An 18,415-nucleotide genomic window follows, 5' to 3' on the forward strand; every position below is an offset into this window, starting at 1 on the left:
CTGTGTCATGATGTGCCTTAAATAAGACTTTTTTTTCTTCCTTACCCTCCAACCATGTCTAAGTGCAATCCGAACTCTGCAGCTAGAGTGGAAGGAACACGTTTTCCAATTGAGCCTGTTGATCCTAAAGATTTTGTCATCCCCAGGGAGAGTTGGGCCTGGAGGGTCAAGGCCTTATGAGAGTGTCCTGCCCAGCTGCAAGCTCAGCCCCCTCAGTTACAGCTGTTTCAAGATTTATAATTGGAGGGGAGTGGAGGAGCCAGGCACTTCTGGACTGTCCGAGTAGAAGCCTGTGAGTGGGGGTGAGAGGTGGGGGGGGGGGGGGGGGGGGTGCGTTCTTTGTATTGTTTCTCCTACCTGCTAGCATCACCCTGTCTCTACGAAAGGAACAGACACGTGCAGTTAGGTCAATTTCCTTTGTTTCCCTCTGTTACCTTGCTATTTATAGTAAGCACTTATGACTAAAGCAATGGAGTGCGTTCTGTGTGCATATCCAGTCAACCCTGAGTATGCTGGACCTGAGTCACCATGGTGATTGCCAAACTGTCTGTGAAGACAGTCAGATGCATGCTCACCACGGCCATAAAGTTGGTGGACTGCTCCTTCCTTTAACCCAGCTGACAGAATACCTCTGACAAACCTGCTACTGTTTCTGAGTCTGTACTTTTATAAATTCATTCATGACTGACATCATGAGATTGTCATCTGCTTGGGGCTCAGCAGTCATCTAACTGCCAGAAACCTAGAGTGTTTCTTTGTTAACCAGCTGCAGAGACATGTGAGTGTGTGCTCCTGAGTCTAATCTAGATAGAGAACTCACTAAGGTGAGAAAGTCTCTGAGCTGGTAGAGGGTCCAGGTGAAAGCCTTGTTGGGGCATCCTCTCAGTGACTTCCTCCTCAGAGGTAGAGGGGAAGCTGAGGTCTCTGGCGCTGACCTGTTTCTGGCAGAGGTTTGCTGGATTCCACCAGTGCCTGCATAAGAGAAGAAACGTAATTAGGCATTTAAAAGGGAGAAAAGCTTTTGCAGATTAAGTATGAGTTTGCTTGGTATTAATGGGGGAGCCACACAGGACAGTGCAATGAATATTATGGGTCAAGTTGGCCATTAAGGCCTCCCCATCCTCAAATGAGCCCATGCTCTTTTTTGTCTGATTGAGAATTTTCTCCTTGTAAAGGATGTGGATTCTGGCGACTTGGCCTCCTGCAACAGTCAGCAGTAAGAAAGACAGCTGTCCTCTCCATCACCCCATTTACCACAACCTCTGCAAAGCAGGGAGAGAGTTTGTTTTCGGAGCCATGCTGTCAGTGATAGTGCTTGAGCACCACAGTGTAAGGGCCAGTTCCTGGCTGGGACTGCCTGAAGTAATGTGGAGCTGGGCTTTAAACCTGGCACAGTGGCATTGATGCCAGAAAATTGCATGAGAAAGGTTTCTCCAAGCCTTGGCAAACCAGGTGCCTTAAATCTCACTTGACAAAATGCCATCAATAAAAATAGGAAAATTCTATCCTAAGTTACTAATAACCTGCCTAATGATGTTCACTTTGGGTTCTGTCTTGGAAACTTATCACCTGACTTCATTACATGGACAAAAGAATTTATTTCTCGAGGTAAGAAAGAGTGCATTAAACATTAAGACAGTATTTTATTATTTGGTATCAGGAAGAGTAAATTAAATTGGAATTGGAGTAAACCCTTTATTGACTGGCTCCATGCTTACCGCAAAAAATGTTTGTCATTTTGAATGATAATCATCTCAATGGAGGATATCTATTTAGCAATGCCTAGGCCTGACTATTTTTAGTTGGAATTCAATGGCATTTACCTCATCATTAGTTCAGAAGTTAAGATGTTCTCAGATGACTGCACAGTGTTCAGTAACATTCAGAGCAGATAAGGGTGCAATCCACCTCCAAATGCAGAAAAACCTGATTAATTTAGAATTGCATCAAGGCATTTTTAACAGCACCACCCAATCCTGACATCTATCTCTTAGTAAGAGAAAGGAGTCGGGCACATGGGAATAGTACAATCACCATACAGCCCTGCAAGCCCAGTTTCTCAGAGGACAAATCCACATTCAGGCATCTTGGTGTTTTGCCTCAGCAGCACTTACTTTCCTTTGTTGGTTAGCTGCACCTCCAGAGTGGCCAGCCCTGCAACTGAGCCAGCCGCATTGAGAATCTTTTCACCCCCAGCACCACTGTTTTAAAACAATGATGAGCTCAGAGATAATTAATTAGGGGTTGCCTCGAGAAAAGTAGCTCTCCTGGTCTGAGTTCAGACAGGTGCTGGCACAGGAGACACATTTGGTCCTGATGTTCCTGACATTTTGCAGGAGAATCCTGCTCAATGCGTATACACATACACAGCCCAAAGATAGGCTCTTGCTAATTTTGTTCATGCCTCCTTGTCTAGCACTTTCCTTGTTAGTTGCTCATGAGAATCTCCAGTTTTCAAATCTAATGAGCTATAAGCAATATGACAAGGGAAAGGAATAAATAAAGTGGTTTCCACTATCTTCCTCGTATTTGTAAAAGAAATACAAATAGATGTTTAGTAGTACGGCACTTGACTACTGCTACAAAAGAACATTCAGAGCAACGCCTTTAACAATCAGAGTCATTTGCCAATCAGTCAGCTTCCTCCTCACATGACGAGTAAATGCGGTCTTCACCTTGAATTTGTACTCTTGCAAATTTCCCTAATAAAGACATAAAGCTACGATAAAATGTGTCTTTTTTTCAGAAACGTAAGTCCTCTTTCAGACAGGTCCTTTGCTTATAAGCAATCATTGTCTCTTGAGGTTCTACCTGTCTGCCATCCCCACTGAAAATTTGATTGTTCTACCATTGGACATGATACTTAGCCCTGAACATGCGAACCTTACCTGGGTAACTCACAAAAGGGCAAAGATGACAAACCACTGATATCTCAAATGACCCTGCTACCAAATATATATAGTAATTACATTATTACATATGTTGGCAGCTATCAATGAAAAGTTAAACCTGTGATATTCCTTGATTAAAATATGTAAGAAAGTAAATGTAGAACTTTCTGTTAGGATGACTTTCAACCAAATGAAAATTTTGGACAAATAAACATATGGCAGAATAATGGCAGCAATAATACTGAAATCAGTTACAAAGTTGTTACTACAATGATGCATATGCAGCAGATTCTTTCGGGATAAAGGAATTAATGTAAGTCAATTAATCTGTCTGTACCGTACCTAACTTCAGCAATGTAATTTATGTTGACTTCAGAACAGGGAAAGTAAAAATATTCATTGTTTTGGTTATCTGTTATAGAAATGAAAATGTGGACAGAAATAAAAAAAAAATTAGAAGGGCTAGGAAATAGTGAAGAATCAGGATATAATGAGAGTTCTTTTTCTTTATTCATTCATGGGAAGAAAGCATTTCTGGCTAGGTAGCATTTATTGCCCATCCCTAATTGCCCAGAGAGCACTTGAGAGTCAACCACATTGCTGTGGGTCTAGAGTCACAAGTAGGCCAGACCAGATAGGGATGACAGTTTACTTCCCTAAAGGACATTAGTGAACCAGATGGAATTTTCCAACAATTGACAATGGATTTGTGGTCACCGTTAGACATTTACTTACAGATTTTTCTTTTTTATGAATTCAAATTCCACAATCCACCGTGGTAAGATTCAAACCCAGGTCCCCAGAATATTATCTGGGTCTCTGGATTAACAGTCCAGTGATAACACGACTAGGCCATTGCCTCCCCTGTGTGAAATGTAGAGTTCAGCAAACTTTTTATTAACTGGCACATATGGGACCACGAATGTGCTGGTTGATCAAATATTCCGGTAATCAAGAGGTCCATATATTCAGTGTAAAAACACACATTAAGTAATAGAAACATAATACAGGGGGTATACACATCACTGTTTTACTTTATTCGCAGCGTAAAACACTTAAATAACAATGCAACTTTGCTTAAATAAAACTTACTGGCAGAGAGCCTTCTCACTTGCACCCTTAACTCACTACTTTAACATCATGATAATACTGTAAACATCCTGTATGTGAGGTATATAATTTTTACCGGTTTATTGAGTGTGCCAGTTCATTAGGTGCCAGTTAAAACAAAGTTTGCTGTACAGGTATTTCTGTTATAACGCGTGTTTCATTAATGCGAATTGGCTACAACGTGATTGATAAATAGTGGACGCTGTTTGGATAACATGAATTTTCTACTATACAGTTACAACGATGTTCTATAGTGCAATTTTCTATCGCACAAGGTCACACAAGAATGCAACTATCTACATTATAGGAGAAATACCTGTAATTCATATTGGTAAGGTAAAAGTACGGGAATGTTAATTGGGCTGAAAGTTGGTAAATCCACTGAACCTAATGCCACATATCCAAGTGTTCTAAAAGCTACAGAAATCGTGAACGGACTGGTTGGGATCTTCTAAAGTACACTAAATTCTGAATGATCCCAAGGGAGTAGGGGTTAATAAAAGTAACATTGCAGTGCAGGAAAGGAAGGGGAAAAAAAATTTCACCTGATATCAAACATTAGGAAAATCCTGGAATCTAATATTAAGTAAGTGTTTGTAGAGTAAAGGGTAAATTATACCTTTACTTATACAGTAGCTACTCAGCATGTGTGAAAAGATCTATATCATAGTCATATCAAATTATACGGATCAGAAGCCTGAGTCTGTAACACTTCAGAAACAAGTATTCTCTCATCATGTCTTATAAATAATTATGTTTAATAAAGCCTGTGTTATGATCCTAACTGAAGGTGTTATTGGACAAATCAGATCCCAGAGTGAAATCGGGCTTGATAGGCCATAGGTTTTATCTTCTTTTTGTTTACTGTGAAGGTCAGTCACTGAACAGATTCGCAAAGCCACCCAATGTACTTTTTACAACAGAATATTAAAGTTTATCATAAAAGAAAACATGAACAATGCTATACTAGACAAACACTATTGGAACAATTTCAGTTCAAACATCAGTGATTCATTCCATTTTTTTCCAGTAATACCCTTACAGATACTCAGAACTCAATGAAGAATCACTCCTATCTGCACACGAAAGCTTCCTGTTCAGCTGTTACCACAGTTATTGGATTTTTCAGAAAGTTGTTGCACATTCACTACAGACTTTTTCAGTTAATGCTTCTCACAAGAGCCATAAAACAAATGTTAACTCAGCTCACTTCTTGCTTAATATGGTTACTAAACTCATGGCTTCAACAGCCTTTTTGGAGGTCTTCATCTCTGGCACCCCACAGCTTTCTGCTTCAGAAACATAATAATCTTAACCAAGGATTGGTTAAAAGGCAGAAAACAAAGAGTAGGAATAATTGGCTCAATTTTATTTTGACATGTTGTTATTGGTAAGCTGCCACAATGATCAGTGATGAGGCCTTAGCTAAACAGCTAACTTAAAAGAGGGGAGTCAAATGTGATTTAACACCAGGTTGGAAGGCAAGCTTTGAGGAAGGCACAAAGTGTCTGTACAGAGGGTGAGAAAGTGGGAAATGAAGTATAAACTGGGAAAGTATTTAGTTATTTACTTGGGTATTTTTAACTGTTGGTGTTCACAGGGACTAGGTACAAGAAACAGGGTGGTACAATAACTAAGACAAATGGTATGTTGTTCTTTATTGCAGGGGAATTTAAAAAATGAGCATGAAAGGCTTGGTGTAACTGTTCAGAACTTGGTGAGACAATACCTAGAGTAGGATGTACAGCATTGGTCTCCAAACCTAAGGAAATATATATTTGCCTTAATGAAGATGTTTTGAAGGTTCACTAGATCAATTCATGGTATGAGAGAGCCTACCAATTAGGAGAAAGTAAGTTGCATGACCTGTGCTCCTTGGAGTTAAGAAGAATGGGAGCTGGTTTCATAGAAACCTATAACATTCTGAGAGGATTGGTGCTGAGCGATTATTTTATTTAGCTGGCAACTTTAGAACTGGGGCAAAACATAAATTGACTCAGAATGTTCTGAGAAAGGGTCACTTCACCTAAAATGTTAACTCTGATTTCTCTCCACAGATGCTGTCAGACCAGCTGAGCTTTTCCAGCAATTTCTGTTTTTGATTCTGATTTACAGCATTCACCATTCTTTCTATTTTTATTTTGAATTGGGAGCATTGTTTCAGTTTAAAGGGATAGTTATTTTGGACTGACATGAGTAGAAAATTTTTCATTAAAAAGGTTAATGAATTTTTGGTATTCTTTATCTTAGAGAGTTGTGAATGCTCAGGGATTGAATGCTCAAGGCTGGGATAGGTAATTTTTTAGGCTCTAAGTGCATGGAGCTACATTGGGATGAGGCAGGAAACTGAGTTGAAGTTGAGGAATAGCCACAGTGTAATTGAATGGCCTAGTAAGCATGAAGAGGCATATATTCTAATATATGAGTTGGGTGCAGTAGAAGGCTGTTTTGCCCCTTTGAACCTGCTTTGCCATTCAGTAAGATCTGATCTTGCTGCTCTGATTATTCCACAATGATGCCTACCCCAATAATCTTTAATCCCCTCATTTACCAAGAATCTGTCCATAATTATCTTAAAAAGATTCAAAGACTCTGCTTCCACTGCCTTTTAAGGAAGAGAGTTCCAAAGACTCATAACCTTCTGAGAAAGAATTGTAATGTTTTCTGTTCTCATTGTAGAAGCATTTGGTAAACCTTTCTGTTGAAATCACTGGAGAGGTATATCTGGTGATGTGTATTAGGAAGTTGATCTGCTACCACCTATTTTCTCTCAGCACCAAAAGTTAACTGTACCCACTGTGTTCAGTTGAAGATCCAGTTTCAGGGATAAACCATAGAATTTCAGTATCAGAGTTACAATCATAAAATATTTGCTGTGGATACAAAGTACAGCTATTTCCACCTCATAATGTTACAACAATATAGAGCATAGAACAACAAGACAAGTTTCAGTACAAGAAGAAATTGGTAAAGAATAATGTACCTTTCTTCACAGTTTGGCAGGCTTTCTCCTCTAGCTTCCTGAGACATTCTTCTTGCTCGTTCATCATCTTCATTCCTAACAGTAAGACTGCAAGGTAGTAAATAAAATCATTTTTTATCTGAGTAGAGGAGACAGATGCCATTGGTGTCACTCACAAAAAAAAATTCAGGCTGATCTGCAGTAATCTTCTCAATTACTGAAAATGAAGACTAGGTCGAATCTCCAAAGTTGTTTTCCTTCAGACTAGTGTAGTAGTTTTCAAAACCAATAGGAGACACTGGCAAAATTATTTGGCCTTACTGGTTGTACAAGGAAAATTAGATTGCATTTTGTAATCACTCATTACATGTTGTGAAAACAGCAAGCCAGTCAACTTGAAGCATTTTTATTATTTTTCAAATACATTAATTGATTTCTCATGTTTTGCTCACAAATAGATATAAATCAATTTCTATCTGTTTCTTCCATTTCGAAGAATGATGCCTTTTCACCCCTTTCCCTCTCTAAAGTATTTGTGACTTACTGGTTTTCTATTGTTGTATCTGTCTTCCTGTTTCTGTTTCCCTTTTATAGCATTTTTATATGTTAATTTTTTTTTCTTCTTCCAGTCTCTCACACTATGTGAATATTATTCTTGCTATCTACCTTTCACATCCCTTTATCTGTCTCCAAGTCTTTAACAACATAAAATCTTAGAAACTAACAATACAGAAATCTATTCAGTCCATTGATTTTTATGGTTGCTGTCTGACAATTTCATTGCCCTGGCCTTTTACTTTTTTTTAAAAGATCTTTATCCATTTCTCTTATGACATAGATCTCATTTCCCACAACAATTTTGATGGGGCATTTCACATTTGAATAACCCTTGGTGGAAAGAAATTCCCATTGTGTTCTGTTGAAGATGACTTTAACATCACTGGATCACCAAGGGGTTGAAATACTTTTATTTATCTGATCAGGAACTTAGTCTGCTTTCCCCATGATTCTTATTCAGCTATTGGGAAACTGCCACCAAAAAGACACATTTAAAAAAACATTAAATTTCTCATGGAACTAGACAAATATGTCCAAACTCAACAAAAAGTCTATCTACAACCTCACCATTGATTAGTGTAGGTGTAACTACAATTAACATGCAGTAATCATAACACTGGAGGAATAATTTATTTTAATTTTCATTGGAGATGGATCAGTTAGATAAGGAAGTGACTGGAACCAGTGGATGATTTATCCCATGAGGATGCTTTTTGCAGCTGGACTCATTAGTCTTGGTTATTGCCTAATTCAACAATATGCCCATAAATGTTTGCTTGGGGTGTTGTCATCATTATCAGAGACTAAAGACATGCATAAGTAAGTAATTCAGGATGGTTTCACCTGTGACAAATTTTATCTCTTGTTTATCACCTCACTGTTTAGCCAGTTAAGCTGGTTACTTAATCAACTCAAATGTTTTGATCAGCTTCAGACCCATTGGATCCAATACTGATCAGTCAGAAAACTGCACACTTACCTGGTTACATCTATATAGATCTAAGTTCTGATGCAGCATCTTGAAGAACTCCCTCAGCATAGGACTCCACACAAAAACCTGTGAAGAGGATCAATGCAGGAGACCCTTTTTTGGCACTAGCTGCCATGAAAACTGTAAAGGTTCAGTCTTTGAATGGATGAACGGGACAATTTGTTGGTGGATGATGTGGATGGTGAGCAAATGGGTGAGGTAGATAGGTGGGTGAATGGCTGATGTGGGTAGAGAAGTTGAGGTGAATGGCTTATGTAGGTGAGCTAGTTGATGGTTGGTAATAGTTTGGGAAATTAGACAAGTGATCAGGTTGGAGGGATGGTCTAGTTGGGACAATTTGGTCAGGGATTAGTTGGGTCAGGTTGGTACAGGTATACTTGTGTTGTCAAAAAGGTAATTGGATTGGTGTAGGATAGTTGAATTAGGGATTTAGTTGTGTCATTTGGGGTGTGTGTGTGATTGGGGATGATTGTCTTGCCATCAGTGGGGGTGACAGGTCAGGTGGTCAGTTGTAGAGAACACAGGATTTGTCTTCTGAAGGTGAAACTTCCTGGGCAATCCTCATATAGGCCATTTGTTAGAATTTTCACAGGATCCTGATGTATGTTGCAGTCCTACTTCCAGTCTCTGATGACTTAGAGGCCAGAACATTTGACCCCATGTGTGGGGTGAGATAGCATATTTATAGTGCTGCTCGTGTACAGAAAGACACAACAGAATGCTTTGCAAGCCAATGAAAAGGTTGAAAGAGAAGGCTCTAACAAGTTTTCGAAAACAGACAGATGTGACAAGGTAGACTTGCTAAGGGAAAGTGCTCCAGAGAACGGAGGATGAATAGTTGCAGCAACAGCAATTGATAAAGTGAGCAGGAACAATGAGTGAACCGATATTGGAAGAAGGTTCAGGAGCAGCATCACTGAACTCAAAATGTCCACTTGATTTTCTCTCCATAGATGCTGTCAGACCTACAGAGTTTCTCCAGCATTTTCCGTTTTCTCAGAATCAAATCATTCCTTACCTACTCCGTCAAAGCCAACATAGACATGAGTTTTCCATCTGTGCATCCAACACAGGCTTTTTAAATCTGAATGTTTAACAGAATAAAATGTGAAATCAAATTGATGAATGTTGCATTTCCATACTACAAATAAATGCTGTTGTGAAAATATTACTCAATTAAAGTTCTACCTTTGATAAATTTCTTCTGAATAAAACCAAACAATGTGCAGTAATTAGAATGCTATTAATCAATATTAGTGATCAGCTGGTTAAAAGTGAGGTCTCATTTCTGAAACTTAAAATCTATGAGAAGCAATTTCCCAAGAATAGATGGTACTGTATTCTTCTTAGATTATTTTGGGCCAAAACTTGGATATCCTTGCTCTGTTGGTAGATGCACAGTGGATCTTAGTGTACCTGTGGAGAAACTTCTTGACTTTATTAGAGATACAATAACAAATATATGTAGCAAATACAGTGAGTAAAAGTGCCATTGGAATGAGAACATGCATCTGAGTGTGTCCCTTGCCCATTAGCTGCTGGTACCTGTGGTTGTGCATTATTTTACCCTATCAGACGGGCATGTCTGTCCTGTTACACCATTTCCATTCTTCTCGTTGTTCAGACTTTCTTTGACAAACTGTTGTAACAACTGCTGCAGTCTAAATTGGCTTTAGTTAGCACAGAGAAGCTTTTAGGCACACTGTGTCATACAAACTTGAGACCCCTGTTGAGAATTGCCACCGTCAAACAGTGCACACCGTCCTGAGTTGAGTGCAACTATCATTTAAATTAGTAAATATTATGAGGTTTATGGGCTGGCAGCATCTCATCAAATAGGTGTGGGTCATCAAGTATCGCAATCCGTAGATTGGTTTTCTGGCCTTATCCAAGTTTCCCTCAAGTATGTTTACAAGCAATTCTCCCGATATTTAAACATACCTTAATTTGAATGTTCATCAATGGTCATGTCTTGAAGCAAACACAATGAACACTGGAGAAACTCAGCAGGTCTGGCAACATCTGTGGAGAGAGAAGCAGAGTTAATTTTTCGAGTACAGTGTGACTCTTCTCCAGTTCTGAAACTGCCAGACCTGTTGAGGTTCTTTAGAGTTCTCTGTGTTGGTTTCTGATTCCAGCGTCTGTGGTACTTTACCTTTATTCAAATGGTTGTGGTTTGATGCTTTCAAATAACTTTTAAAAGAGTACTTAGATTTCTCATGCAGCAATGAAGACTGTTGTCTTCAAAAAAATAATTTATGACACAAGGAGTTACAATATTAAGTAAGCTACCAATTAAATCAAAAATCTGAATGCTGGATTTATTTGTGGGTCCTTTGGCTACACAAGTACTAATTCTGTGGTGATCTTCTTACTTTTCAATCAATCAGAGAAAGGTTCAATGTTCTGAGGATGAAGTTTTGATTGGAGGAGTCCAAGGAAGTGAGCGGCATGGAGTGGCCATGTGAAGATAGGTTCAGTGCCCGAAGTGATTTACTGACGAAGTGAAGTCTGCCAGTGTGGGTGACGTTCATGATGTCCGCTCTGAATATATGACAGCTGTGAGATATGAGGTGACAAGACAAACCAATGCTTAGATTGAACACTGAGAATTGCTGTGTGTCATGAATTGTGGGATGGCCTCACATCAGGGATTCTAGTTAATTAGAAATGCTAAGTATGAATGGCTGCTTGGAGAAGGTTTCCAAGTAATACAAGAAGAAATGGATTCATAAAGCCAGAGAACAGAGACACACAGGATTCAGTTTGCATCATTACTATAATAATAAACTGGAAAAGACAGCAATGGAGATAGGATGGGTTACAGCAGGTCATCCTGTTATAGAAGATGAAGCAAGTGTAGAGCCCAGACAGTAAGGAGAGTGATGGGTGCAAGTACCAAACCTTCTCACTAATTTTTGTAGTGTTGCCCCTAGCTCTTAATGATAACATGAAGCTCCTGGTCTTGGAAAGGCAAGAAGTGGGTAGCCAGCAGCCTGCCTTCACGTCAGCTTCAATGACCTGTACAACACAAGGTAGAAGTTGTGATGAAAAGGCTGCAAGTTGCACATGTGACTCATAATGTTTTATTTTCTGTATGCTTTATTTTGTATAACACAACATTTGTTGAAACACATACTTAGACAGCATGTTGCTTCTTGTAACCCCACTGGCCTATGAGCAGAGGGCCATGGTAATGAACTGTGCTCTTGGAATGGTCTAATTCTGGGTCTCCTGACATAGTGATGGAGTGTCCATTGAAGACGAGGAAGTTGCATGATTCACTTGAATGCTGTGGCCATTATCAATTCATATTATCAATTCACAGCCATTGCTTGCCAAGTCCAGATGCACTACCACCTCATTCTCCTCATCACAGCTGGTGACACATTAATGATTTTTACCTCTCACCAATTCAGCTCTTCTCTGCTGCACTAGGCTGTGCAATGTACAGGACACCACTACAATACAGGAGACCCCTGAGCAGCCATTTTAGGGAGTTCCTCCAGAATGGCCGATGCGTTTGAATCATATTTTCAGAATGCCAGTTGCCTGCTTACTGGTCATCCACGTAGTCTCATACAATTGTATGCTTCCTCTTGGTGTTGTGGTTCCATGCTGGTGTGAGCAGATGAGTCTTTAGTGGATAACGCTTATTATTCAGTATCCATCCATGAAGATGTTTAGGTGGAGTGAACAGTTTTGCTACCTGGGACTCAACAGTTCATAGCAGTTCCCTGGACACCTTCTGCACACCAACAGGATCCTTTTGTGGTAAAGTTATAGAGTCATAGAGATGTATTGCACGGAAACAAACTTTTCAGTCCGACCGTCCATGCTGACCAGATATCCTAAATTAATCTAATTCCATTTGCCAGCATTTGGTCCATATCTCTCTCAACCCTTCCTATTCATATACCCATCTGGATGCCTTTTAAATGTTGTAATTGTACCAGCCTCCACCACCTCCTCTGGCATCGCATTCCATAAATGCACCACCTTCTGCGTGAAAAGGTTCCCAATTAGATCCCTTCTAAATCTGTCCCCTCTCACGTTAAATCAATGCGCTCTAGTTTTGGATTCCCCTGCCTTGGGGAAAATACCTTGACGATTCACGCTATCCATGCTCCTCATGATTTTATAAACCTCTATAAGGTCACCTCTCAACCACCGAAACTTCATGAAAATAACCGCAGCCTATTCAGCCTCTCCCTATAGCTCAAACCGTCCAGCCCTGACAATATCCTTGTAAATATTTTCTGAACTTTTCAAGTTTTACATATTTCCTACAGCAGGGAGACCAGAATTGAATGTAGTATTCCAAAAGTGGCCTAACCAATGTCCTGTACAGCTGCAACATGACCTCCAAACTCCTATACTCAATGCACTGACCAAGAAAGGCAAGCATACCAAACACCTTCTTCACCACCCTGTCTACCTGGGACTCCACTTTCAAGGCACTATGAACGTGTACTCCAAGGTTTGTTTGTTCAGCATCACTCCCCAAGAACTCACCATCAAATGTATAACTCCTGCCCCTGTAGTTGCAAATAATTTGAACATTGAGGGAATGGAACACTTTTGTGTTCACAAATGCCCCTGGTTACTCTCTAGAACCTTGATGCCTATGTATAAAGTCGATAACTCATTGGGCCTGAGTATTGTGCCATAGCGTGAACTCAATTCATTGCTCAGCCTGACTAAGCCAGATCAATGAAAATTCTGATGTATATTCTTATCCTTTTGAACAAAATATTTTTCATCTACATTAGGGAGTCCACTGTCTGAGAGATTCCACAAATGTTCCCAGTTAAATTCAGCGAGAAGTCTGTAGTAAAAATGTTGAGTGACATCATCACCTCTATCATTACAGGTAGTAGACGGCCATCAAACCCCAGTGGCACCAACTCCTTCACCAGAATTTTACATACATAAGGGACCACTTGCCTTCACAGACACAGTCTTTACAGACATAGATACTTTGACACCTCCTTGAAGTTAAATCTCTCTCTGAACACTCTTTGCACTGGGTATCACATTCTTCAACATTTTACAAGCTTGCTGTTCCTGTGCCCTCCATGATTATGTCCTTTAAGAGCCTCATAATCCTGTTGTTCCTCATGTGGCTGATGTAACCTTCCTTTCCAATCCTGTTCCTGACTGGAGGTGTCAAATCCATTTCTCTTTGGAACATTCACAGCATGATGGCTCTTAGCCCTGTTGCATTACTTGCACTCTGTATAGGGAACATGTGAAACATCTCCAAGTTATAGCTTATTGAGTTGGCCTTTCATGCAGCCGTCATCCCATTGATCTTCTAGACATAGTCTGAGACTTCTTGCTTGTAAATGCAGCACAACCGAATAACTATTGGTTACAGCTAACACTCACCTGCCACCCACCTCTCACAGTCTATGTCAGAAGTCACATGACACCGGGTTATGGTCGAACAGATTTATTTGAAATCACAAGCTTTTGGAGCGCTGCTCCTTTGTCAGGTGAACTGCCTGACTTACCTTCACCTGACGAAGGACTCCACACAGACAGCCTGAGGGTGGAATTGAACTCAGGTCCCTGGCGTTGTGAGGCAGCAGTGGAAACCACTGAGCCCCCATACACATACAAACACAGCAAGGTGAACAAAAAGTATATGAAATTTTCATTCTTTTGTACCATTTCTTTTTTGTGCCATTCAGTACTGAAATTTACAGATACTATTTACAGAGGGGCTTTCTTGAATGTAATATTAGCTTTCGACCCACCAAGGAGATTTGATTTCAATATATAGAGATCAAGTTGAAAAGAAAAAACTGGAGAGGAAAGCAGATTATTTTTCAATTTATCATTATATATCTGCTTGTAAAATGTGTTGTAAAATGGTGATAGTATAAAAATAGAATTATAAATGGCATCCAATCATTGGAATACTGTGTCATGCACGGATTTCTCAGTATTTCTATTCTCCTTTATTTAGAGGTTATTAAGGATCCTTCCAATTTCATAAACCATAAATATGAATAATTCCTGTTATATGACACCCACATGGGACTGAGATAACAATTCTGTCAATTTATTTTGAAATAATTACAAGAGACTGAAGATTTATAACACTTGTTTTAAGTACAATTTTGAGCACCTATAAAGATGATTCCCTTCACTCTACCTTTTCTTTCTTTTAAATCAAACCAAAAAACAATTTATTTCAGATCAAAGGAGGTTGTTATATTTGCTTTGTTTGTATGAATTCTGCTTGAAATCAATTGTGAATTGTAAATAATAACTGTAAATAATTGTAATTGAATAGTAACTTAATATTTTAATAAGGAAATATCAAATGAAGTACAAATACTATTGGGCAGCGTTAGACTACAAGCTATATGAAGCTATGAGTTTCATTTCTATATCATATTTATCCTTTAGGAGTACATATATCGTAAAAACTATTAAACTCAAAATTTGCAAGACATAATTGATGAGAATGCAGTGTACATACATAATGTTTATTTCTCCGTTGGAAAGCAAATAATAATACGTTTATTGATAACATTGTGGAAAATAAGTAAATTAAACAAATAAATATGTTTTCACTTACTATCTACTACAAGCTACATTAAGATGTAGTTTATGTCCAATACTTAACTCCTTACAAATTTGCCCTCTGTGTAACTTTGCCACCATTCCACAAACACAAAAGACAACAACAAATGTATCAATAGCCAACTTGTATTTCCTATTCTTCCCAGTATCATAAATTTGCAAAACAGGGAACTGGAGTTTTCATTTGGTTTATGAAAGACCAGCAAAATTGAACAAAATAAATTTTTGGAGTTTTTCTGCCACTTCTGGGATTTTATATGAGAAATTTCAGAGATATAATCAGTACTTTCCCATTCTGATACACACTGATCCAGGTGCAGGGCCTCAAATAATGCACTGTAAGGAGTAGTGGCAGGGTTGGCATCGCCTTTAAAGGCTGTGGAGAAAACTACTTTGAAGTAGCTGCAAAGCTCTTCAAAGCTTATGTTTATTTATATTGTAAATTCCAAAGACTGTTAGAAGGAAAAAGTGATAGACCAAAAGCAGTCAGAGGCAAATCCTTAAGATAGAAAAATGGAGCCTTAAGGAAGGGGCACAGTACCTAAAGTCCTATTTCATATCAATTAAATTGGAGTCACAGGAAAGGTGACAGACACTGATTAGAAATCAAGGAGCTCCCCAGAAATTGAATCAGCGTGAAATTAATCAGTAGCATTTTAACACAGGAAATCTACAAACTTAAACACACTGCAACAAGTCCTCTAGGCTTAAAACAGCAAAATAGCAGTGATAAGTAGAAAGCAGAAGATGACTGTGGTTGTGTTATGTGGCATCAGCAGATCTTCCGAGGTGATAAGAAAGACTAATTAGGCTGAATTAAATGAACAACGGAGGTGTAATTGCGTATGCTTTAATTATTTAGAAGAAACAACATGGAAATGTTACAACTAATTCATGTTAGTATTTATAATCCATATTGTTATAACTATATAACTTGTAGGTTGTATTAGGTGTAAAATGTGGATTTCTGGTTTCAATTTATGAGGTGAATTAATAGGTTTTCACTTTCTATTTGCTTTATTATGCCTGAATATGTTTACAAATAATACTTCTACTCCTGACCCAACTGAGAGATTTTGTGAGCGAAGAAAACAATGCTTGAACCTTTGACACATTTGAGTTGCTTTCAGAAGCAAAAATGCCATGAAGTTGCTACAGGGTTAACTGTTCAGTGTTCAGATATGTTCTAAACAAAATCTGGCATTTCTTTCGTTTTAAAAACATAAGTAAGTAGAAAGAGAGCTGACTGGAGGCTGTGGAATCTAGTCTGTAATATTTAACCAAATACCTTAGTTTTTACTTTTAGAGAGAGAAATAGTTCTGTAAGGAGTGAAGGTCAGCTATGTAATAGGGAGTAACTAAGAAAATCAAGGGAGATATCCAGCAAGGCTCAATGTCAAGACTGAAAAGTGCTGAGAAGGCAGAGAATTCCAGGCACCCACCGCCCTCTGTGTAAAAAAACTTGCCTTGTATATCACCTTTAAACTTTGCCTTTCGCACCTTGAACCTATGGCCCCTAGTAACTGACTCTTCCACCCTGGGAAAAAGCTTCTGACTGGCCACTCTGTCCATGCCATTCATAATCTTGTAGACGTCTATCAGATCACCCCTCAACCTCCATTGTTTCAGTGAGAACAACCCAAGTTTCTCCAACTTCTCCTCATAGCTAATGTCCTCCATACCAGGCAACATCCTGGTAAATCTTTTCTGTACCCTCTCCAAAGCCACCACATCCCTCTGGTAGTGTGGCAACCAGAATTGAACATAATATTCCAAATGTGGCCTAACTAAGGTTCTATAAAGCTGCAATATTACCTGCCAATTTTTAAACTCACTGTCCCAGCCTCTGAAGGCAAGCATGCTGTATGCCTTGTTGACAACCTTCTCCAAATGCGTTGCCTCAGTGACCCGTGTACCTGTACACCTAGATCACTCTGCCTATCAGTACTCTTAAGGGTTCTGCCATTTACTGTATATTTTCCATCTGGATTAGACCTTTCGAAATGCATTACCTCACATTTTTCCGCATTAAACTCCATCTGCCATCTCACTGCCCAAGTCATCAACTGATCTATGTCCAGCTGTATCCTTTGATGGTCCTCATCGCTATCCGCAATTCCACCAACTTTTGTGTCATCAGCAAACCTACTAATCAGACCAATTACATTTTCCTCCAAATCATTTATATATATTTCAAACAGCAAAGGTCCCAACACTGATCCCTGAGGAACACCACTAGTCACAGCCCTCCATTCAGAAACACACCCTTCCACTGCTACCCTCGGTCTTCTATGACAGCGCAAGTTGTTTATTCATCTTGCAAGCTCACCTCTGACCCTGTGCAACTTTACCTTCTGTATCAGCCTGCCATGAGGGACCTTGTCAAAGGCCTTACTGAAGTCCATGTAGACAACATTCACTGCCCTACCCCCATCAATCATCTTTGTCACTTCTGCAAAAAAACTCAACCAATTTAGTGAGAAACAGCCTCCCCTTCACAAAATGTTGCCTCTCGCTAATACACCCTCTTATTTCCAAGTAGGAGTAAATCCTGTCTCGAAGAATCCTCTCCAATAATTTCCCTGCCACTTACGTAAGGCTCACCGACCTGTAATTAGCTGGATATTCCTTGCCACCCTTCTTAAACAAAGGAACAACATTGGCTATTCCCCAATCCTGTGGGACCTTCCCTGTAGCCAGTGACGATACAAAGATTTCCCTCAATGCCCCAGCAATTTCCTCCTTTGCCTCTCTCAGTATTCTGGAGTATATCCCATCAGGCCCTGGGGACTTGTCTATATTAATGTTTTTCAAGGGCCCCAAAACCTCCTCCTTTTTGATCTCAACGTGACCCAAGCTATCTACATGCCCTTACCTACACTCATCATCCACCAAGTCCTTCTCTATGGTGAATACTGACGGAACGATTATTGCTCAATAGAACCCTCCACTATTACCTCATCTTGCCTTATTACTATGCAGTCTCCCATTCCATCGTCCATTGAAGAGAAACTAGATGCTAAGAATTCGCAACATGAAAGTCAGATTGTTTACCTGGCAATTCCAGCTCACCATTTGTTCCTCTGGACCTCTATCTTGAATACCAGGCAGCAACATCTAAGCGCCTAGTCCATAGGCAGCATCCACAGATAATCCAAGTCCATCGATTTTTGCACTGACACAAACCGGCTTCTGCATTATCATGAGATAGTGGGAACTGCCGATGCTGGAGAATCTGAGATAATAAGGTGTACAGTTGGATGAACACAGCAGGCCAAGCAGCATCAGAGGAGCAAGAAAGCTGAC

At 39.4% G+C, this 18,415-nt stretch overlaps 1 protein-coding gene across 1 annotated transcript in view; it reads right to left on the reverse strand.

Moving 5' to 3' along the window:
• The window catches only part of LOC109935416 (regulator of G-protein signaling 20-like), a 66,988-nt gene that overhangs the window by 31,889 nt on the left and 16,684 nt on the right, over positions 1-18,415 (reverse strand). The window contains exon 2 of the mRNA XM_048596089.1: positions 6,985-7,071. Within this exon, the coding sequence (XP_048452046.1) occupies positions 6,985-7,071 (87 nt within the window). The remainder of the gene's footprint in view (positions 1-6,984; positions 7,072-18,415) is intronic.

The sequence above is a fragment of the Rhincodon typus genome, chromosome 4, assembly GCF_021869965.1.
Source record: "Rhincodon typus isolate 14 chromosome 4, sRhiTyp1.1, whole genome shotgun sequence".
NCBI classification, from domain to species: domain Eukaryota; kingdom Metazoa; phylum Chordata; class Chondrichthyes; order Orectolobiformes; family Rhincodontidae; genus Rhincodon; species Rhincodon typus.